We start from the raw sequence: 25143 nt of genomic DNA, 5'->3' as shown, positions 1-25143 counted from the left end.
GCACATGGGTGACTTGGTGATGGGAAACCCACGGGGATTACAATTGAAATGGGAAAAAAATGTACAAAATGATGTAAAAATAAACTTTAGTAATAAATAAATAAATAAACCCATTATTGATCCTTTTGTGTGTGCCTGCAGTACAACTAAATTTTAAGTGCACAGGTAAGGGCCCACAGACAGGCATCCCAGTTCACCCTGGGGTACCCTGGTAACGAGACTACTGTTGTAATTTTTATAGCACTGATAGAAAACCTCTTCTTTTTTCTTTTTATTTATTTTTAGATCTTTCTTTATTTTGTGCATTTTTAATCTCAGTTGTAGTCCCCATGGAGTTCTTACTACCAATTCACCCATGCACCATCACCATAGTCTCATGCACTCTTCCCACCCCACCCCAGTTTTTATCCTATTTCCCCTCTCCACCCCCATAAAATGTCTCTGGTTTATAGTTGCTCATCGTTTTTCATTGTTAAAATTGCTTTTTTTAGATCATGCTTAGTGAAATAAGCCAGAAAGAGAATGAAAAATACCGGATGGTTTCGCTCATAGCAGGAATATAATGGGCCAGGTGAGAAAATAATAAGAATAATGAACAGCCATATAACAGAGACATTTTGTGGGGGTGGAGTGGGGGAGGGAAGTGCACGGGACTATGGTGATGGCACACGGGTGACTCAGTGATGGGAAACCCGAGGGGATTACAATTGAGATGAAAAAAAAAAGTACAAAATGATGTAAAAATAAACTGTTATAAAAAAAATTGCTTTTTCCCCCCCTGGCCCCTTACACTTCTGCTGTGAGTGATACCATCTGGTATTTTTATTTATCTTCTCCAGAAGTCTGAAATAGGCAATACTCTGCTATGAACGGGGAGCCCTATGCTTTGACTCCCCAAGATCTTGGGTTCTGGCCAAGGCATGACTGCCTGCATTCAGCTCCCAGGCATTATTTGGAAGAGCGCCAAGGTGTGTCTATAGCTGGCTAGAACAGGCAGGGATATCCTGCAGTAACGGGCAGCACACAGAACCTGCTCATATGAAAAAATGTTCAACATCACTTGTAATAAGGGAGATTCAAATTAAACCCACAATGAGATACCAACACACACCAGAGAGAATGGCACATATTAAAACAAATGCAACACCAAATGTTGGTGAGGATGTGGAGAGAAGGAACACTCCTACACTGCTGGTGGGAATGCTAACTGGTACCACCACTATGGAAAGCTGTTTGGAGGTTTCTCAAACTTCTAAAAATGGAGCTTCCATATGACCCAACAATCCCACTCCTAGATAACTACCCAAAGGACAAAAAAACATTGACTCAAAAGGACACCTGTACCCTGTTGTTTTTTTGTTGCTTCATTTACAATAGGGAAGACATGGAATCAACCCAAATGCCCAAAAGTAAATGACTGGATATAAAAGATGTGGTACATACACACAATGGAATATTATTCAACAATCAAAAAGATCAACTCATGCCTTTTGCAGCAACATGGATGGAGCTGGAAGGGATCATGCTTAGTGAAATAATCCAGAAAGAAAAAGAAAAATACCTGTGACTTCACCGTAGCAGGAGCATAAAGGACCAGGGAGAAAAATAATAATAATGAACAACTATATATCAGAGACATTTTATGGGGGTGGAGTGGGGAATGGGATCAAAAATGGGGAGAAAGTACGGCGGGACTATGGTAATGGCACATGGGTGATGGGGCTGAGATGAAAAAAGGCACAAAATGATGTCAAAATAAACTATTATATTAAAAAAGAAAGAAAGAAAAAGAAAAATACTGGATGGTTTCACTCATAGTAGGAGCATAAGGGACCAGGAGGGGAAAAAAGCAATTGGAATAATGAAAAACAATGAATAACTATAAACAAGAGACATTTAATGGGGTGGAAGAGGAGAAATAAGATAAAAACTGGGCTGGGGTGGGAAGAAAGCATAGGACTATAATCTGATGGCACATAGGTGAATTGGTGATGGGAAATCCATGGGGATTACAATCGAGATAAAAATATGCACAAAAATGAAGAATAATGGAGAAACCAAATAAATAAGAATGTGGGCAAGAAATGTGGATCCTAAACATGGCACACCATTGTCATAAAAACATGTTGTAATCTTCTTTTGCCTACTTCTTAAGTCATTTAATCATAGAGAGCTTTAATTAACCTCACTGATGTGTTGCCTCACTGGTAACAGCAACAGAGCTTTCTGCCTCAATAGAACGATCATTCAAAAGAAATTTGATTCAGTCAGTATTCATGTGCCAAGCATAGTATTTATTTTATCATTTAATATCACAAAAATTCCCAAAACCATTAAAAATAAGGGTCCATTGCTACCAATACAACTTACCACACTCTGGTTTACCTGGTAACCTCCCCACATTATGATTCCAGAGACACCCAGAGCAATGCTTTCACCAATTGTGCTCACAAGGTCAGCCTGGAGGATGTGATAGCAAGAGTTAACAGATGGGAATAACCTCAAATTGTTAGACATGAGACAGTGACACCTAAGCTGAGCATGAAGAACCCAGAATAATATTTTTATATACTCCCCCAGGGTCCCCCTATTACACAACACTGCCCTAGATGCCAAACATACAGAGTTCCTATTATGATTTTAATTACTTCTGTTGACAAGAGATCAGGCCCAGGAAAGAAACAGCAAGAAATTTAGTTAAACGTTGACTCTGCTACCTTATTCTCCATGATTGCAGACATTGGCCATGAAATCTTCCTATTTTGCACTTATGTAATCAGGTATACGACCTGTGTGCATAATCCTAAAAGCTATTAAAAGCATAATTTCTGGGCCCTCCCTGGTGGCACAACGGGTTAGGACGCAGCACTACAAGCGAACCGCAGCCATTTCACTGCTAGTTCTGCCCAGGCCCGGAGGTGACCCGCCCCGCTGCTCCCCTCCACAGTCTACTTCGTCCATCTGCTGGTTCTGCTCCCCACTCTGACTGTGGTGAATCATCTCACCACAACCTGTACCCCAGTTCTGTATGCCTAAATAAATATTTTTAAAAAGCATAATTTCCCTTCCTACAAAAATGATGTTAAATGCCATTAACACCATGGAACACAGTATTCCTTAACCCTCATCCCTTGATTTTCTTACCTTAGAAAGGTATGTCTCAGGATAACTAGTAAGCAGTGGACGGAAATATACAAATACTGGAACTGGGTCCTTAAAGTTTCGCACCTTAGAAACCCGAAGTGCTTCCCTCACTCGGTTCCGGACAAAGTGGGCTTCTTTTCCTATTTGCTTTACTTCTAAATTTAGGTAAATGGATGGGAAAAGAGCAGTGCTTTCTTTCCACAACCAGTTGAGCTCATTATTTCTTCTCAATTGTAAATCCAGACAACTACCATTGTAATTGGGTACATTATAATGACTATTGTAACAGTTCGGAAAGACATAAAAACCCCATAAGTATTTAGGCCGTAGTAATTTCCCTAATTTTAAAGTCTCTACCATGAAATTTTTTCCTGCCTTTTCGAACTCGACTTTGGCAATTTGGGCGGCCTCATCATAAGAAAGTCTTAAATTGTTTTGGCGAACCAACTCAATAGATTGAGCCTGGTAAACTTCTTTACGTCGCACGTTTCTTTCCCAAAGAGGCTTCCACTCTGGCCAGTCAATGACAGCCAAGCCTACTTTGTTCGATTTAATGTAATAGCGAATATCATTAGTAGCTTTATCCAGATGGTTTTTTAGACATCCCAACTGGGGGATTCCTCCATTCACATTTTCGTTGGTATGTAACTCTATAAAAGGGTAGTAGCCAAGCTTGTCAGTATAAAATGTTGCGATACCTTGGTCTTTGACCTGTTTCCGCGGGCTTCCTGATAAGGAGAAGAGGCTCATATCTATGTTTATATTGTGCAATTCATCACAAACTTCAACTGGGGCATTGGAAACCCACAGGTAAGGAGTATCTGGAGAAACAGGAGCTGCTCTGAAATCCTGTGTCAAACACACTGGAAACAGAAGGAATGTTCCACGGTATCTAACAAAGATTCTGAAGAAGATATTCTTCAACATTAGCACTCCGATGGCAAAGATTAATGACTCTGAATACCACATTTCTTCCTAGGCACTTTGGTTTATTCAGTATTGATGTAAAATAGAAGCCCCGAATAAATGATCATGTAACATTTAAATAATCTTCCTTTATTTTCAGGAATGTTCTGCAAGTTGCTTATCTGTAACTGGGGAAAAAAGAAATATACAATTAACTGTAGTTTTGTAGTGGTATTTGGAAACTTTAGCAAGTTCTCAACTTTAAGTGTAGAACATTTCATTTATTTTGGATGATGGAGGAACTCTACTGGGTTTGAAATCAATTATTTCTTAGGTATGATACAAACTTGTGATAGCTCATGTTGTCTCATCTTTTCAAATCATTACTGAACCTGCAGAGGGGTGAGTACAGCCGTTTTTCTTGTTTAGAATCTAAGTCCTGAGTAGGGAAATATAGAAAGCTTACATGATAAAATTCTCTAAGTCATTTCATGCTATAAATATAAAGACGAAAATAGGTTGTCAACCATGAGACAATAAAATGTGGAAGATTTCATTTTTTTTTGTATGTGGTGTTCTTTTTTACTTTTTCCTTTTAGTTTACTCTTCCCTCTTCATTTTTCAAATTTAAGTACCTAATTAATATTTGATGTAGTATTGGTTTACAATACTGTATGTAATTCACAGTCATATGGTCACACCTCACCACACCCATCACCAATGAATCCACAGTCCTCTACTGGGCTCCTTTCGTATCTTGTTCTCCACAATGTCCCTCTTTCTTTATTCAAGTCTACAGTGAGACTTCTAGGGCTTATGATCCAGCAAGTCCACCCTTCCAGAATAAAGAAAATGCATTTATCCATAGTGGTGACCCAGTTGGTTACAGAGTTATCATATTCACTTTTAAATGAGAAATTGAGGACTAGCTATAAAGAGCACAATGGTAACATTTTAGGGGGGGTGCCTAAAGCACCCTGGGAGCCAAATATCTAAGTTACCTAGATAAATGCCCTGTGGTTCCAGATAGAGAACAATGTTGAAGTTGGACAAACCTATGTAGGATTTGAGCTGGAAATGGAGGAAGAGATTAGACAGACACTGAAGAATAGCGTTTGTAAGATGTGTTCAATCATCAACATGGGAGACAGTACTCTTTATATCTAAACTGTCAAAGTAAATGCAAGGTTGGCAATGAGAAAACAGATTCCATACCAGAAATTTTGATGGTAGCTCTCAAATAAGTAAGCAACATGATTGAAAAACACAAAATGTGTGGGAACCATGACTAGGTCAAAGTTCATGTTTTACCCTCAAAGAAGGTACACTATTTTGGCTTAGTATTTTGGAGTGAAAGAAATCCAAATTTTATTATGTTGATTTTCAAAAGCAGAAATAGCAATTTTAAGATCTCTGTACATTTAAATGTTGGCAATATTTAAATATGGTGAGGAAAAATAATGAAAATGTCAGTCAGTAGAACTTGGGGAGGTCAAAAGGAGTCTTGTTTGTCTCGTAACCTGCTCACATGCAAGATACAATTAGAGAAAGCAAGATGGAAGAAGTATAGTTTAGTAAGAGTGTAGAAAACAGGAATGTACAGGTTTTGCCTACAGTCCATCTCCAGATGTATTTGGAAGATTAAGGGATTTACTTATGACCCCTTTGTTTCTGATGGGACAGAGATTTCTTAAGGCAATCACTCAACATCTGTCTGCAAATCCCCTCATTTAGAAGAAAAATGGCTACCATCATAAAAGTAGCTATAAAAAAGTTCAAGAAATAATTAATGGATAAAATTTCTTAGAGAAAGTAAAATATCTTAGTTAACTGAAATAATCTTTCTGAATCTATTTTCTATATATTGTTAATATTATATTCAAACTTGCTTCAAAATAATTCAGAAAGGGCCCCTAGAAAATAAAGAAACTATGAGGTTAGGTAAAAAAGTTGACAATGAGTTAATAGTTGTAGAAACTAGGTGATTTGTACATGGAAGTTGGCACTTCTGCATAGGTTAATGAAGAGGATCAGAACATGTAATCCCCAAATAGGCCATTATGGCAGACTGTATTGGGCAGAAAGTGCTTACAAACAGCAGATGCAAGAATGGCTCTCTGGACCTTCTCCTGTTCTGCCTGAAGCAGGACATAAAATTCCCATGGAAACATGTTCTTCATGTACCAGGAAGATACACTAGAAATGAGAAAATGATAAGTAAAATAGCCTTTATCTTCCAATAGTTTCCTCCAGATATGTCCTTGTCACTTTCCCTCAATGTTCTGCCCCTACTCAAACCCCTTTTTCCTTTCTGTGATCACATACTCCACAAGGTCTTACACTTTGTTGAAATGAAAAATGAGCTCTTAGTTCTGTCAGTTTATTGGGGTCATTATTTCTTTTCTAAAAAAGCTGCTACATCACATCAAATTTCATGCTGGTGTCAAAATATTAACATCAGGTACATTTGTTATGCTTTTCTCCTCATTATTTGTCTTTTGCTATTTAAAGTCTCAACCCCTGTCTAGACCCACAAGACTACAGGAAGAGTTTACTTCCTCTGTGAAATTTTACATGGAAAAGTTTATTTTTCATCTCCACTCAATGTGAGAAATTTTTTTGTCTCAATAGTGCTAGTTTGATGATCTGGCTTCAATAAAATTCCATTGAACAAAAAATCCTTTTCTAACAAATCTGTTCACAAGTCCCCAACATTTAGCTATAGCAAACATTTGTCATTGTGTTACATGAGCAATGATCTCCAAACCTTTTTGAACATACTTTAAAAAGTATATTGCCTGGCCCTCCCTGGTGGCGCAGCGGGTTAAAGCACAGCACTCAGAAGCTAAAGCCACTTCCGCATGAGTTCGATTCCCGCCTGCCCCGGAGGTGACCACAGGGCGTGGCAGACCTCTGCTGACCCGCCCGCTGCTCCCCTCAGCAGTGTACTTCGTCGATCTGCCTGTTCTGCTCCCCACTCTGTCTCTGGTGAAGCCTCTCGCCACCCCTGAGACTCTGGCCTGCACCCCAGTTCTGTATGTACAAATAAATAAATCTTTAAAAAAAAAAAAAGTATATTGCCTGATGTAAATAGATATATGACTGTATATATGACAAAATGTAGTTTTACTATCTGTAAAATTCATCTTATTTTAATTTCTAAAGTAGCAAAATTTAAAAACAAATATAAGAAATTAAGCTACTTTGACATATTGACCCCATTTCTTTTCTTTCTTCTGCAGACCTGTGTAAATGTTAAAAGCTGATAAGTTGTGGTTTATATGAATGAAAAATAGTTTTAAGTAAAAATGGTGGCAAGGTCACCAAAATCATCTTATTTTAAGACAACTATTAATATCTTTTAATACAAAACCCGGGATGATTTCCAAAGAATGCTGAAGTGTGTGCATGTGTCAGAATCTTGTAGGTACATGTAAAATTTCTAGAATATATAACTTAAGATCTCTTACAAATCTAAAAATCTAAATTTTTGAAACTTTTGCAATCTTATTTCAACAATTGCACTATTTAGCTTTTTTTTTTCCCATTCAAAGCTTGTCCTTGGTTCAATTTATAACTTCTAACTGAATCCAGTAAATGATCTAAATCACCACAAGATTAACTTTTTTATAAACACTTGTCTTTTAGAAGTCATACTATCACACATACACAAACATACACATGAATCAGTTTTCTAAATGTCCTAGGAAAAATTCAATAAGTGAAGATCTGAAATATGTAGAAGAATGGAAGTGGTTAAAGATATTTCTTTTCAATAAATAATTCAACATGAAGAACAGCATAAAGACCAAAGTACCAGTGAGATAAAATAATCATTGAATAAATATATCATAGAATTCTTGTTTTTTCTGAATTTGCTAAGGAAAACAGTCCATTAATTAAAAGATGCTATTATATATTGTAATATATGCATATTTTTATATATAACACACACAAGTCCTATATGTACATATTTTATTAAATAAAACATCTTGTTAGTGTACTCTTAAGGCCTTGGGAACAAATTGGGAATACTCGTAATATGGCATCTAAAATAACATCTTTTTTTGTAAAGATGTTTTCCTGAAAAACAAGAGGGCCACTGGCTCCTTGAATTGACACTACAAAAAGAGAGGCAGTTTTTGAAATATATATAAGTAAAGAATTGAAAGAAATGAAAATATGAATGAAATTTATAAATTTGGAGTTCATCAAATCACTACCCTTATGTCTCAAGGGGCTCAAAATTAATGTTGAATGTTAGAATTTGATTTGACAGAACAAATTTGAAGCTCAGCAACTCATTAATGGGAAAAAGAAAATAACCATTGCTTCATTACATTTTATTTACTAGGATGATTGTCCAAGGGATTGGTGTTTTAAGTTTTCAAAGAGGAGTTGGTGGTTGAGATTTCTGAGGTAAAGAAAATAGAGAAGAGAAAAAGCAAAATGAAAAAATTATACTTCTAGGCTAATGTTTGACAATTTTGCTCAACAAATACCTTATTTTCCAGAACAAGTGCTTTCTTATTAGGAAAACCATAATTAACAGATCAGCAATTCGGTCTTGGGAACTAGGTCCAGAAACCATTTCTTCTTATTCTCATTGTTTGAGACCAGATTTGCTCTTCTATCATCTCATTGATAACTTAATTTAGATGCAGTGTTAAATTGTTAGACATTATGAAATGTAACTTTTCACTCTAATTTTTTAAATAATAGTTTATTTTTACATCATTTTGTGCCTTTTCCCACCTCAGTTGTTATCCCGTGGGCTTCCCATCACCAAATCACCCCTGTGCCATCACCATAGTCCAGCACACTTCCTTCCCCCCACTGTTTTTGATCCCACTCCCCACTCCACCCCCATAAATGTCTCTGATATATCGTTGTTCGTTATTATTATCCATCTTCCCACCCCCTCACCCCCGTCCTTTATACTCCTGCTATGATTTGTCACTTAAAGTCAGTAATATGCACAGATCTCGACAAAGCCAAGATCACAACTTGGTCAGCTGAATGAAGCTGTTTTCAGTGTAACTAGAACATTAAGTTTACGGAAGGGAAAAAGAAGACAGAAGAGATTGTGAGGACATGTCAGATATTTCTAAATATCTTTAAGAATATGGAATAAAATGTAAAAATTTTAGGACAATTTTGGCAAATGATTGTGTGGTGGGAAAGAAGACATCAAATTCAAGGTCCGAAACTAGTAGGTCAGCTAAAATGAGGCAGGGGACCCTCACATCTCTTTTCGAGTTGGATTGAGTCTGGGAATGACTCTGGGAATGACTGACTTGGGGAACTACCGGAAGGGACCAAAACTGTTCCACACTCAAGCTGCCCCTTTCCTATTCCTGCTAGTGGCAAAATTGTGAAGTGCCCATTATTTTGGTCACATATATGCCTAAATTGGTTGGCCCCCTCAAGTGCTGCCTTGTTCCTTCAGGAAAAAGCCTTGCACCCCCAGACTCGGTCCAAGCCTCTGCTCGAGCTTAGCTGGCTTCGGTGCTCTCGCGCTTGTAGTAACGGGCGGGCTCTATTGCAACCGACTCCACCACAACGGACCTTGGACCTCACTTTAACCCGCTCTCCTGAAACCTGCTGTACAGAAAGCTGCCTGCTCCACAGGTCCTGGGGCTTTCAGGTTCCCTCTGTAGTCTAGTGTTCGCTTTTCTCCTAAATTATTCGGATGGGCCGTGCACTTCCCCGTTTTGACTGGGTTTCTCCTCAGCATGCTGTATTCAGAGTCGTCATCTGATGATGATCTCTGCAACCCAGTTTAGGCTCCCCCAGCTATCAATGTGCTTGCAAGATTTGGCAGTTGATTTTATGACTCCGATCTTACCTGGTCAACGACCTCAGTTAAAATGTCCTTCTCTCTGGCTTCAGCGTCTAAGCTGCAGTTTGCATCTATTTAGATTTTCGTGACGTAGCTCAGCAGTGGACCCTCCCCGACCGCCTGTGTGTCAGACTTTGCAGAAGAACACGAGATGTTTTAGAGTATTGTTTCCAGGCAATACTCTAACTGTGTCTATGCTTGTTTCTACGTATTTGGAGGGATGAATGGGACATAGGTCAGTTTCTTCAATAGCATGTGTAGTGATTAAGAAAACTCTTGTTTTTTGTTTTTTAAAAAGAACTTTTAAGCGTTGTAACAGTAGAAGGCCACTAGCCGATAGTGTATGCAATTTCACATAGATCCTGGAGAGGGCAGCATTGGCCTTTCCTCACACAAGGGATCCAATTAAGTCTGCTCCGACAATCACACTAAACTAGGGAAGGGGGAGAGAGCCCAGGGGAAACGCATTGAATCTAGGAGAGGGATGCACAGAGGGTATCCCTTGGAGGAACTTGGAGGCCCGATAGCAATGTATGTGTCAAGAGTCCATAAAGGGAAGAATAGAAACCCTCACACCCAAAATTTGGTTTCAATATGGGAATCTCTTATTGCTTACTTGTGATTAATTTCTATTCTACATAACAGAAGGAATCCACTGAGAATGATCAGTGACCTAGTCACTATGATCACTCCTGTCTAACTTGGTTTTTCATTTCCTGCCCTTTCTTGGAATTTTAGAACCATCCCTGATAGTGGGAAAGTAGGTTTCAGTAAGTTGAAAACAAAATAATTGTAGGGTTAGACTCTTGGGAATCTGTGAAAAGAGCCAACGAACTGAAAGGGGGACTTTGATTCATGCTTAAGGAGCGAGAGTAGTCCTGGATCATTATTAATGGAGAATATCTTGCTACATTTTTGGAGTTACTGGAAAACAACCTATGATTAGAAGTTTAAAGTATGAACTCATAAGATGATTGAGAGAAATTGTCAAATGACAAGGAGAATAAGCAGAAAAATTGGCAAACTTAAACATGGACCAAAACTACATCAAAACCAGACTGACCAGCTTCGAGTGATCCAGAACACACAGGTTACTACAAGGCGGGCGATCGGATACAAAGCAGCAATTTCAGGATGAACAAATGAAAATGGATTCAAGATTACAAGAGGGTAAGTGACATAAGAAATCACATATTACTTTCATAAACTTCAAAACTATCTTTCTATGTAAAAGATAAAATTTAGAAATTATCGGTTTAAAAGCACAGCTCTCCTCCAGCAGGCTTTATTAATGGAACCTAAAAGGGCATCTTCAGTAAGAAGGAAAGTGAGCACAGAAAGAAACTTGATATTTGAAATGGTATAAGTCAAATAGAACATTAAACAAGCTTTGTCTACATATGATACAAATAAAAATTACAACTTGGAAAATTTTTTAAAAACCTAATGTATGTTGAAATGCAATTTATTTGAAATTAAAAATAAAAGAGAAAACTCGTGTTTGGAAGGAAATGGAGACAAACATCCCCATCATTGTTATGTTTTTTTGTTTTTTTACAAGAGGCCAAATCCAACTTTATATATTGGCTTTCCAATATTTGTAAATCATGAGAGGTATCATATTAAGCAGATTCTGTGTCCTGTGGCCTTACCGGGAAGGTTGATTGGGCACAAACTTAGCCACTGTTTCCACTGCCACTTGTTACCTTCCCCAGATTACTCTAGTTTATTCAGTTTGCCTCCAGGAGTTGCTGCGTTGGCCTTTGTTTTCTAAACATGAACACATCTCTGTGTAGACAGAATTCAGTTTCACCTTGAGCACACTTTCAATTTAAAGAACTCTTGTCTGTCCCCTCAAGTTCCAGAGAGGCCACATGTAGCCAGCAAAAATGGCATTGGACTAATCTTCACCACGTTAGAAGTCCCATCCCAGAAGGCCTTCATTATTCATGCCCCTGAGCTCAGGCACAGGAATTTTGCATTATTGATGCTGACTTTCAAAGGGAAGGATGTTGCATCCATGCTTTCCTGTATCTTTTGAGTAAAGGAGGAATAAAGAAACCCTCCTTGAACAAACACAAGAATCCTGATTGCCACCATTTTAAAGATGAGAAAATTTGAGACAAAAAGACATTAGGTAGCTTTTTCAAGTCACAAAGGTAAACATCAAAGTTAAAATTCCAGGCCAACAAGGAGTTTGCTCTGTATGTCTGAATAGCTGAACATGTCCATCCTAACTTAGCTTCTTGGGACCATCACACTATCACATTTCTCGCTCATGCCATGTCCCTTTTTGGCTTCTCTCCCTTTTTAGTTGCTCATTTCCAACCTAGTAAACTTCTACTTGGCCTTTTCAAGTTCAGCTCCAATGTTATCTCATTGGGTCCTGGTGAGTCGTTTTCCTAAGGTCCCCCAGAAAATGAGTCTCTCCCACCTCTGGGCTCACATCAACCTTTGTCATCACACTGGATTTTGGGATTGTTTTAATCACTCAGTTCCCTTAGCACTCTATTAATTGCCATGGTGAGTCATGTGACATAGTTCTTCAATCTGTGCTCTTTATTCATATGCCACATTCTGTGGACAACTTCTATTTACACATCTGTCCTCACCATCTGGATGCAAGCTCCTAAAAAGCAAGGATGCTGTGGGTCTCCTAGACTTCAGCAGCCTGTTTGGCCACCATTTTTGTTAGGTGCATTCCTATAAAAGGTCAGAAATGCATGGTGAATCAGTCATAGGAGCCAAACCTTACTAGGTACCCTTTCAAATCAAGAACAGAAAGCTTGATCACCTAGGCCAGGCTTGCATCACAAGGTATGACAAGGTGTGCCTAGGGGGCCGGATGACCGATGTATGACACAGGACTCCAAAAGCTGATCATTGGAATGCTTTGTTGATAAGATTGGAACCATGGCCCAGGGGGGCTGGGATATGGTTCCATGACAAAAGTTATCAAGCATATAAGAGTTATCTGGTCAGCAGACTCAGTCCCCCTGAAGCCTTAGATGACATAAGATCATTTCAGGTTTACTCATATTTTTCTCCTACTTTGTGTAACTGATGCTGTATGATTATTCTATCAATGAAAGGGCCAGGATCTTGCTCATTCCCAGGATCCTGCAGTGCATAGCCTGCTCCACGACTTATGTCTTATCAGTGTGGTATTGAAGCAACAGGATACAGTATTTTTCACTTTGTACTTCAGCTGTAAGTACGTTCCCTGGCAAAAGTACTTGACTTAAAACATATACATTTGACTGCTACAAGTATATGTATGTATTACATAAAAGTTTCCTGCACAGTCTCTTCTGTTGAGTGGTTTCTTCTCTTACTGGGTCCATGGCCAGTGTGGTATGTGGAGTGTTTTGACACTCCATCTGGGCATCTTCCCATATCCAAAAAAAAAAAAATCTCTTCCTCTTTTTCCAATAGACATTTATTGAGATATTTTTAAGGCCAAAGGACTTTCATTTGTCATGTTATTCCACTTTTCTCAAGAATCTGATGAGGAATGTACTGCTACCATTTTGTCAGAATGGAAGTTGAGCCAGGTTAACTACTCCCATACTCATAGTGCCAGTCAATATTGCAAACTGGGCTTTGCCCTAAAAACTGCCCAATTCCTAACTCCATGCCCTTTTAAATTCACTTGCTGTCTGCATCTCTCCAAGTCCTGAACTTAGACCCGATAGTCATTAAGGTGTTCAAAGTAAACTACTATCTATCCAGTGTCTTTTCCAGTTTATCCAGTTACGTCTTTGTGACTGACTTAAGGAAACTCATCTTCAGTGGTTGAGTGGAGATGAAAGACAAAGCTAAGCACAAGGGCAGCATTGACCCAAGAGGACATGGGTTGTGAAAAGTGGTCCCCACAATTCCCAGGCTTAAAATTCTTCATGTCTTGCCTCTTTGGTTCACATTTGCCAGCAAGTATTTATTAGCTAAGTCTTAACAGTGCCCGATACTGTTCATCACACTGTGGTTATAGAATCGACTGATACTTCCATTAGAAGGAGGCAGTGGAGAGTGACACTAGACCAAGGTAACATTCTGTGCTATGTATACATGGAACAAAAATTGGACAAGCCAAGAGGTATGGGAGTGTTTCATTAGAAAGTCTAATAAATTATCACCACACTAAACACCACACTCAATGTTCCACCCTCCTCGAGTTCTTCCTGTCTTGAGTTTCCTTACTACCCAGCTGCTAAACAACCTTCAAGCCAATATACCCACGGTAGTTTGACACCTTTGGAATTCTCTGACTCCCAAAATCTTGTTTGTATGCCACAGCATGATGTGTTTCTATCAAACATTTATGACACACCTTTGTAATTATCTAATTTCATTTTCTGTATTCACACATACACCAAACTTACTGATGACAAAAAACATGCTCCCCCCTCTTGAAATTGTTGCTTCTTACTGAACCTGGTAGATAATAAACTTTCCACAAATGCTCTGTGACAGATGTGGATGGATACGTAGATGAAATGAGGCATTTTGGGTATACAAGATTGTCATTGGACAATCAAGAATGAAAAGAAAATTGCAATACTTTCTATATGAACTTTGAAGACATTAAATCAAAAGTAAAACTTGACAAGGTAAGCTCTTTTTAAGTTACATGTCTATACAACACAACTGAAAGAATTAAGTTGAAACAGTTAAAATCCATAGTTCTGTGCTCAAGACTGAATGCTATAACACATTATAAATGATAACTAGTTTTCCATATTAATATTTTTATATGAATTATAAAGTATTAACAAAGGCATTAATTTTCAGTAAATTGATATTTTTTAAACCATATTTCACAGGGAAAATGTAGGTTTACAGGGCTTACAGAGCTTAAAATCAGTTTTTCATCAGAACAGAATAGGTACTTTACATATACATTCATCAGTTTTTCATCAGAACAGAATAGGTACTTTACATATACATTCATGTATGCAAATTTTTTGCATACAGAAAATATAATTGAAATATCATACAAAACAATTTATTTTGCTCCATTAGTATAGGCATTAATTAAGATTCTACCAAATGCAGATTAAGTCATAATGCTGTATCAATAGTTTTCATAGTAAAAGACTTCTGTGATTTTGAAAATTAAAGGTGGAGATCATTTCCTGTTCATCTATAATAATTACAAGTTTAATTTGATATTAGAAATAATCTTTGCACAAAAAGTTGAACTATTATCTTAACTATGTACTTTTATAAAGACTTCAGGTACAAAACTTCAGGCAGTATTGTCATCTGCCTGAAAAAAATCATCTAAGCTAGTTAGCTATACTAATCATTTAGCTATACTAAAGGTATAAAAATGTAATAGCTAGCAAAACATGCAATATGTCAATAGGAAATTTAATAAGCACCAAATTTGTTCTGGAAGAGGTTGCATCATTTTTATTGTCTGGAATATATAAATGACTCTGACTATCTTCTTGGAGGTGGTTGGAGAGAACTTTCACTGAACATTTGCTGTTGAAGTTCTCATTGAGGTCTTTTCCAGGAACACATGGGGATGCTTTAGCAAGTGGTGAAGAAAATGAGACATTACGATAAACATTAGAAGCTCTCTCATTCCAATCTGATAGATCACTGAGTTTTGAGTTTAGAAATGCATCTATACAAATATCTTCAGCAATACATACATTAGTATGACTTATAGTATTTATATCCACTGTCGTATTACAATCAATATTAGAATAACAGCTGCAATGAAACTTCTGAGACAATTGCTTCAGGTCTTCAAGTGTGGGCTTCCCACGGATTGTGTATTTTCCATCTTTGGCCATCTCTATAGCAAAATTCTTTGGGTTCAGGTGAAGATAGTCACTTGAATTCCAGTGTTTCCGTACACACATTCCTTGCTCTTGGCAAAGCACTTGACTACACATTTTGGCTGCTAGGGTGACATTGATAATGTAAGGATTCAGTAAGTGCTGCATAAATTTGTTAAAGGTTTTGCAAACTTCCTGTAATTATAAGAAGGTCAACATTAATCGTTAACAAGTTAAATTTAACAAGTTAAGTTCTATATAAATTAACTCTGAGCAATAAGCAATTTCTAAGGAAATGTGGAGAAGTAAACTCAGGGAAAGAGGAACTATTTTATCTTTTTTATCCTCACAAGCAAGACTATGCCAATGTATGCATTGACATTTGCAAGTTCCACATGCCATTTCATGCCACTGATAATTCACTGAGACTTAGATAAGCTAGCCTTTGTCTTCAATAATTCACAAACTAGCCAGGATAAGTAGGAACAGAATATAAGTCAGTCAGCTGTGGAACCCACTACTCTGATGGGAATCTTAGTTCCACTAAAGACTAACCGTGACAATTTAGGAAACTTTTACAGTCCTCTCCAATGATCTTGGGCAGATTAACCAGGCTATGCATTGGCTTCCTCGTCTGTAAGATGATTACAGCATGGACACCATTGGGTTGTGTTGCAAAGGTTAAAAGTACTAGCACATAAAAGTACTAGCAGAGACCTAGTGTATCACTACTCCTCAAGAAATTATAAACATAAAATATCACATTTTCTATGCACAATTTAAATAACATCAGAGAGATATGGTTTCTAAATTACTAGTTCAAAACAACTGAATTTGAAATGAGTATAGAGTAAATGTGGTTTATGTTACAGGTGACTTAAGCAGTTTATTTACAAATGTGTTTATTTGCAGAATCTGAGGAACTAATATGACCCATCTTCAACCTAATATGTCTTAAAATGGGGGTGCTGTTCTTTTAGAAACACAAAGGATAGTCACTTTCTTCCACAATGACAGTGCTGAGGTGGGAATTCTCAACTTCAGGAGAGCCAGCAAGTGGTAGTAGCTCAACAGGCATGTGGAAGATTCTTGGCAGCTTCCACTAGAATCTATTTACAATTACTTTCCTCTCCATGGAATAGTGTCCAAGGCTGCTCACAATCTATTCCCTGGAACCTGAAACTCTGTTATCTTACATGATAAAGGACTGGATAATAGATAAGATGAGTGGTGTGAACACTGAGAGGGGGAGTTTAAGCTGAATTATCCGCTCAGTCCAGTTCTGATAAACCCAGAACTGATGCAGCTGGGCTTTAGAAAATGAGATTCAAAGAAGAGAACAAATCCAAGTAAGAGAAAATCAACCCATGTTACTGTTTTCAAGACAGAGGAGAAAGACCTAAAGAATGTGTGGTCAACCAGAAGATAGAGCTCTCTTCCCTACTATCAAAGGAAAATGAAACGTGTCAACAGCCCAAAGGAACAACCCAGGCCCTGCTGTGGCCCATGAAGGCCTCGGTTTGGTCTGGAATGTTGAGACCCATGTTGGACTTCTGACCTGCAACCATTTCTAATAATACATGTCTACTGTTTAAAACTACTGTTGTGATTTTTTTTAAAAAAAGATTTATTTACTTATGCATACAGAACTGGGGTACAGGCCAGAGGTTTGGTGGGTGAGAGGATTCACCAGAGACAGAGTGGGGAGCAAAACAGGCAGACTGACAAGTACACTGCTGAGGGGAGCAGCGGGCAGGTCAGGAGAGGCCTGCCATGCCATGTGGGTCAGTTCCCTGGCACGACATCGAACTCGTGCTGCAGTGGCTTTGGAGAGCTTCAGAAGGCAGTGCTTTAACCCCTTGCACTACTGGGGAGGATCCCACTGTTTTAATTTTTATAGCACCATTAGGAAACCACTTCTTAACCTCCAATGGCCTTTCATTGTGTTTAGAACATAACTTTTTCTTGCACACAGCCTAATATGATTAACCCTTCCTTCTTGTTGGCTAACCTTTCCTCCACCCACTGGACATACCAGTTGTTTCAGGAACTGGCAGCTTCATTTCCAACTGCACTTACTGGTCCCTTTGCTTCAAATGCCCTTCCTCTATTTTGCACATGGTTGGCTCCACCTGGTCATTAGATCACAGCTTTCATCAGATACTGCCCAGCTCACAACATACCTTTCCTGTGGATTCTCTCACCTCTCCCTTTAATTTCTTATAAGGCACTTTCGACATCAAATATTTCTCTTGCTTGTATTGCTTCTACTCCTCCAAAGCTTACATAAACTTCATGTGAGCAGAGACTCCATCAACATCCCATTTACCCCCAGTGCAAAATCTGTAGGAGAATTTACACCGAGTACAGATGACTCTGCAATTATCCACAGAGACAAAATTTAGGGAAAAAGGGAAAGGCACGCTGGGAATAGTTTGGAGATTAGCTAAAATAAAAGTAGGACCTAAAACGGAATCTCTAAAGGTAGGTGCTGGCATTTGTCAGTATCTACGCTATACGTGGTCTAACCAGGTCAATTTCAGGCTACCAGCCAGAAGTCAGTGGGTGCAGACTGGAGATCAAGTACCCCATTACTACACAATGTGGAGTGCAGTGTGGAGTAGTATCTGTAATCCACTGATCAGGAAAAAAGGACAGATTATGGATAACTGCACAAAGAAGAGACTCATTTATATACTTTGAGTTATATTTTGGTTTTTGCACATGACTTACTTTATGATAAGGTTTTATAACTTGGGTTTTAATTATGACTGTACATTGTAAGAAGATCACATAATTCCTAATTATTTAGTAATCAGGTCTTATGAGCTGGGGCCAGAAGGAGCTGGTTCTTTCACATCACTGGAACTAATAAAACAGAATGGAAGGAACTGGTTTGCTTACGTTTGAAAATAATTGTTTTATGTCCTTTTAGTTAACTGCAAGTACATCTGCAATTAAAGGCTCTGAGTTTTTGAAGGAATCAGAGGAAACACCACATGTGATCTACTTCTCTATTGATTGCTAATGCCATAGGAAGAAGCGCGAAGTAATGATAGAACTAACCTTCAAAATAACCATAAACTGGGAAAGGCAGCAAAAATATACAGAACACAGCACGTGGGGATGTTTCCAACACAGTGTCATGAAGTAGAAAACACCTAATTGAAGTTTAGGACCCCTCCTGTATGAATAATGTGAGACAATCTGGGTGACACAGCAGAAGAATGTGAACACTGAACATAAAGAGAAAGCGTGACAAATAGTATTTCAGTTCATCCTACTTATTAGTTAATATCTGATTCACTCCTCATCTGAGTCCTAACTTGCCTTTTTTCAAAAGAGGAAGTAGTAATAAAATCATTAAGTGATTCCATCATAAAAGGGATCAACCTTCAAATTAGGGTTGATAGATTTGGGGAAGCAAAGAGTGAAAATTAGAAATATATGTTGGAGAATAATTTTTACACAATTTTCTAATATATGAAAGGGACTAGCTTTGTTCCACTGGGGACTAATTAATTCAGTTTCTCTGAATGGTATTTTGTGTTCTTTCTTTGTTATCAAACCAGAGCCAATAGAAGCATACCAGATAGGCAGAAGAGTTCAGATTATTTTAAAATAATTCCAGAAAGGTGGCAGCAGTATTTTATACATAAAGTAAAACTATGGTTTTTCTGTCTTAAGTGCAAGTGACCAAAAGATCCTCTGCTCTTAGAATACAAATTCTCATCTGTCTTCCAAGGATAAGGTCCGGGGCCATGAGTCCTTCCCGTTTTCCACAGCAGGTGCATCACCAGCATCCCCAAACCAACAAGGACAAAACAGCCCTGGACACCTCAGAAATGATAGCACTATGATTCAGTGAAGCTTTACTGATAGACAGGACATACTGGTTTCCATCATTTTTTACTTGTTCTGAAACACTAGTCTCCTATTGATTATTTTTCCCATTTGAAACTATCTACATGATTCTTGCCAGAGGAGCTGGACAAAACAAGAGCAGAACAGATTCGGTCCCCAGTCATCAATTGCTGATGCCTGCAACTGACTGTCATTCAATGAATAACTGAGTAAATAATTGCTCAATAAAGAGCAGCTAAGTGAAAGAACAAAGGAATGCACGATGACTAACTATTCTTTCAAGAAGAGACAGAGCTTATTTTAAGAAGAGACACAAAGGTGGGATAGAAAAATCACCATCATGTCATAAAACCACATTCTAGTCCACTTGGTTGCTTCCTAGCCATCTAGTCTATAGAATTTTCATTCAACTCACTGATTTGTGCCCTACAGAGTTTTCTGCCTCACAATAAGCACAACTGAAAAGAAAAGTAATTCAGTCAGTATTCAGGTGCCAAGCATAGTACTCATTTTATTATTTAACACAACCATACCCCAAATCAATGCAAACCAAGGTGTTTTGATTCACTGCCTACCAGTACAACTTACCACAGTTCGGCTTAAATTGTAGCCTCCCCAAATTACCATTCCAGAGGCACCTAGAGAAATGCTTTCACCAATCGTGTCCACAAGGTCACCCTGGCAGAAGCAACAGAAAGAGTTAACAGACGGGAATAAATTTGAAGTGTTATCATGAGCCAGTAACACCTAAGCTAAGCTGCAGAACCCACTGTAATATTTTTAAATTCTTTCCCTGTATTTCCACTTTTACACAACATTGCCCTACAATAGGAAGCATACAAAATTCTTATTATAATTTTAATTACATCTATTGACAAGTGAGCAGTCTCAGGAAAGAAAGAACTGCGTTAAACGTTGCCTGAACTACACTATTTTCCAGGATTGCAAAGACATTATCTTTCAAAAATGATGTTAAATTCGATTAAACAGCATGGTGGACATAGTACATAGCCTTCATACCTTGATTTACTTACCGCAGACAGAAAACTATCAGACTTATCAGTTAACACTGGACGGAGGTATACAAACACTGGAAGTGGGTCCTTGGCATCTCGCACTCTAGAAATCCGCTGGGCTTCCAGTACTCGATTCCGGACAAAGAGTGCCGCCTTTTGAGAATTCTTTATACCAGTATATAAATAAATGGATGGGAAAAGAGCAGTGCTTTCTTTCCACAACCAGTCAAGTTCATTATTTCTTCTTATTTCTAAATCAACGCAACTTCCATTGTAAGAAGGGCTTTTAGAGTAAGTATTGTAACAGTCAGGAAATCGATAAAACCCCCAGTAGTATTTTGGCCGAAGTACTTTGCCCAATTTTAAAGTCTCTAGCATGAAATCCTTTGCTGCCTTTTCAAAGTCAGCCTTGGCAATGTTGACAGCTTCAGATAAATTACGTGTTGCATCTTCTTGGAGAGCCAACCGAGTAGATAAATCTTTGTAAATGTGTTTAGGGCTCCAGTTTCTTGCAAAAATGGGTCTCCATTCTTGCCAGTCAATGACAGCCAAGCCTACTTTTTGTGGTCCAGTGTAATAGAGAATGTCAAGCTTAGCTTTGTCCAAATGTTTTTTTAGACATCCCAACTGGGGGATTCCTCCGTTCACGTTTTCGCCTGTGCGTGTGTCTATATAAGGATAGTAGCCAAGTTTATCAATATAAAATATTGCAATACCTTGTTCTGCCATCTGTTTCCGCGGGCTTCCTGATAAGGAGAAGAAGCTCATATCTATCTTTATGTTGTGCCTTTCTTCACAAAGTTCAGTGGGAGCATTGGAAACCCAGAGAAAAGTAGTTTCAGGATAAATAGGAGCTGCTGTGAAATTCAGTGTCAAACACACTGGAAACAGAAGGAATGTTCCATGGAATCCAATAAAGCTTCTCAAGAAGATATGCTTGAACATTAGCACTTCCATGGCACAAAAGTGAATAATACCATTTATTTCTTCCTAGGTTACTTTGGTTTATTCAGTATTTGATGTAAAACAGATGCAGAGAGGAAAGATAATGATGTAACATTTACATATTACTCTTTATGTTTTAGGAACGTTTTGAATATTGCTTATCTCTCACTGGGGAAAAAAAACGAATATAGTTTTAACAACATTTTGGTATCAGAATTAGGAACTTAACCAACTTTTCAATTTTAAGTACAGAGAGTTTCATTAATTTTGGAATATGGTAGCTCTATTCCTGTGCTTGAAACAGCACAATACCTATTTTATCTTATGTATGATACAAATTCTGTGATAACTGAACATTTGTCTGATCTTCTCAAATCATTACTAATTACATAGATAAATACCTCCTCAGATATCTGTCACCACACCCACCTCCAAGGTACCCACAGTCTTCCTCCATAGTCTACTGGTCCCTTTCACATCCTCCTCTTCTTTCTACCCTTCCTTCTCTGTTATCTTCAATCTACAATCTACAGTCAGACATGGAGGATCTGTGATGCAGCAATTCACCTCCTGCTAGAATAGAGAAAATGCATTCATCCATGGTGGCCACCCAGGTGGTTGCACGCTTACCAAATTCACTTTCAAAAGAAAAGCTATACAGAGCACAATGATAACATTTTTGGGTGTGCCTAAAGCACCCTGGGAGCCAAATATTTAAGTTACCTAGATAAAAGCCCTGTGGTTCCAGATAGAGAAGAATGTTGAAGTTAGACAAAGCCATGCAGAAGTTGGGCTGGGAATGGAGGGAGGGATTAGATAGACTTAGAGATGTCTTAGAGATAGACATTTGCAAGATGTCTTAACAAATGTATTGAAGAAAAAATAGGGGAAGCTATGACAGAGGTAATGAATCAATAACTTGATTTAGCTACCTCTTTTTAAAATTATTACACTTTGAATATAACTAAGTTGGAAATATTTACAGATATTGATAAAGCCACGATGGCAACTTCCGTGACACTGAATGAAGATATTTTCAGTGTAACCAGAAATAACTTTACTGAAGGATAAAGAAGATGGAGAGATGTAGGGGACATGTTAGATATTTCTGGCTGTCTTTAAGCACTCATAATGAATTTTTTAAAAGATTTATTTATTTATTCGTACAACTGGGGTACAGGCCAGAGATGCGGAGGGTGAGAGGATTCACCAGAGATAGAGCGGGGAGCAGAACAGACAGATGGACGAAGTACACTGCTGAGGGGAGCAGCGTGCGGTCAGGAGAGGTCTGCCGCGCCATGTGGATCTCCTCCGGGGCAGGCGGGGGATCGAACTCATGTGGAAGTGGCTTAAGCTTCTTTGTGCTGTGCTTTTAACCCGCTGCGCCACCAGGGAGGGCCCTCATAATGAAATTTTAAAATCTTATTGGGAATTCTGGAAAGTGAACGAGTTGGGGTGTGATGGTAACAGAATCAAGGACACTAGTCAACTCTTAATAGCCAGTTAAATGAGGCCAGGGATCTCAAGTCTCTTTCAAGTTGGGTGGAGTTGGTCTGGTGACTTTGGGAACAACTGATCCATGACTGGGGACCTACTGGGAGGGAGCAAGACTGTCCCACCCTCAAGATGCCCCCTCCCTATTCCTACTGGTGGCAAAATTGTGGCGTCTATTATTTCGGTCATACATATGCCTACACTGATTGCCGCCTTCAGTGCTGCCCTGTTCTCGAGGAACAGCCTTGTACCCTAGATGTGCCCCAAGCCTCTGCTCCAGGCGAGCTGGCCTCGGGGCTCTTGCTGTAACCGCCACCCCGTAACGGACCTCCGACCTCGCTGTAACCCGCTCTCCTGAAACCCGCTGTACCGGAAGCTGCCCGCTCCACAGGTCCTGGGGCCTTCAGGTTCCCTCTGTAGCCTGGTGTTCGCTTTTCTCCTGAAAGTATTCGGATGGGCCGTGCACTGTCCAGTGTTAACTGACGGGGTTTCTCCTCAACACGCTCTCCTCAGAGTCATCTCCTGGCGATGATCTCTACAATCCAGTTAGGGCTCCCCCGGGTACCACCAGGCACGGCTATCTACGTGCTTGCAAGATTTGGGAGTTGATTTTATGATTCTGATCTTACCTGGTCCACGACCTCAGTTAAAATGTCCTTGTCTCTGGCTTCAGCGCCTAAGCTGCAGTTTGCATCTATTTAGATTTTGGTGACGTAGCTCATCAGTTGGCTCCGCCTAAGTGTGTTCAGACTTGGCAGAAGGACGTGCGATGTTTCAGCGTATTGCTTGCAGGCAAGACCAAGCTCCTGTGTCTATGCTTGTTTCTACGTATTTGGAAGGATGAATGGGACATAGGTCAGGTTCTTCACTAGCATGGCCTAAGGTGAGTGATAGCATATGTAGTGACTTAAATATAAGCATTTATATATAAACAGCTTTCTTAATATTATATACATATTTTTTCAGCAATATATCAGAGGAAGGGGAGTAGCTATTGGAATAGCCAATAGTGTGTGCAATTTCGCATGCATGCTGGAGAGGGTGGCTTTAGCTTGACCACACAAAGGATCCAATTAAAGCTGCTCATTAAAATCACACTGACTGAGGAAAGGGGAGAGCGCCCATCGGAAACGCATTGAATCTGGGGGATGGACGCACAGCAGGCAATTCGAGAGATCTTGGAGGAGCTTGGTGGCTACAACAAGGTTTGTTAACATTTATGGATCGATGGTCCATAAAGGGGCGAACAGAGACATTCACACTCAAGATTTGACTTCAAAATGGAAATCTCTTATTAGTTACCTGTGATTAATTACTATACTAGGTAACAGAAGGAATCCACTCAGAATGATTTAGTTTTCACTAATTTAGTCACTAATGATTACTCATGTATAATTTGGTTTCTCATTTCCCTGCCCTATTCATGAATTTTAGTCAGGCCTGATCATGGCAGTTATTGGGAAAATCAGGTTTCAATAAGTTGAAAACAGTAACTGTAGGGTTAGACTCTCTGGCATCTATGAACAGAGATAATGAATTGTAAAGGGTCCTCTGATTCATGGTGAAAGAGCAAGAATTTAGTCTTATCACTAGTGAAGGACATCTTGTTACATTTCTGGAGTAACTAGAAAGCAAGCTGATAGCAATCTCATTAACATCTATTTTCTTGGAGGATGCAGAGGTTCTATACTTTCCATAGTCCTATTGTTAAGTAAGATTTATCTGGTGAGGTAAGCATGAAGGTGAGAGGACTGAAAGGAATTGTGAAACTTGCAATGACAAGCACTTCTCTAACACATAGCACTACCCAATTTAGGTCTGCCTCGCCCAGCTGTTCCAGGAATAGCCGTGTGTGTGTGTGTGTGTGTGTGTGTGTGTGTGTGTGTGTGTGTAATAGCAGTGCTCAAAGATTGGGAGAATTGGGGGAAATGGATAGTGACTTCTAGTGAGTTTTTGTTTTTATGGGGTGATGAAAATATTCAAGACTTATATGGGGTACAGGAGTAATAACTATAGACTGACTTTTTATAATAGGCTAAAAGTATATTTAGTAAGTCATTCAACTGTATACTTTTTTTTTTAAGCTTTATGCATACAGAATGGGTACAAGCCAGAGGTGCAGGGATGGCGAGAGGATTCA

At 38.8% G+C, this 25143-nt stretch overlaps 2 protein-coding genes across 2 annotated transcripts in view; both read right to left on the bottom strand.

Moving 5' to 3' along the window:
* LOC101619824 (hyaluronidase PH-20-like) overlaps positions 1–4113 on the bottom strand; it is a 16835-nt gene extending 12722 nt beyond the window's left edge. The window contains exons 1-2 of the mRNA XM_012720764.1: positions 3145–4113; positions 2371–2460 (exon numbers count right to left, since the gene is read on the bottom strand). Coding sequence (XP_012576218.1) covers positions 2371–2460; positions 3145–4113 — 1059 coding nt within the window. The remainder of the gene's footprint in view (positions 1–2370; positions 2461–3144) is intronic.
* An 11097-nt stretch (positions 4114–15210) lies between these two features.
* Positions 15211–21521, bottom strand: LOC101619590 (hyaluronidase PH-20). Its single transcript, XM_004677176.1, has 3 exons — positions 20583–21521; positions 20137–20226; positions 15211–15879 (listed from the first exon to the last, which is right to left on the bottom strand). Exons 1-3 carry the CDS (start codon positions 21519–21521, stop codon positions 15211–15213), a joined length of 1698 nt encoding a protein of 565 aa, XP_004677233.1.
* Positions 21522–25143: the final 3622 nt, after the last annotated feature.

The sequence above is a fragment of the Condylura cristata genome, unplaced genomic scaffold (assembly GCF_000260355.1).
Source record: "Condylura cristata isolate star-nosed mole 26May11 unplaced genomic scaffold, ConCri1.0 scaffold00005, whole genome shotgun sequence".
In the NCBI taxonomy this organism is placed as follows: Eukaryota; Metazoa; Chordata; class Mammalia; order Eulipotyphla; family Talpidae; genus Condylura; species Condylura cristata.
The sequence above is the reverse complement of the archived record's forward strand: the minus strand, read 5'-3'. Positions and strand labels throughout refer to the sequence as shown.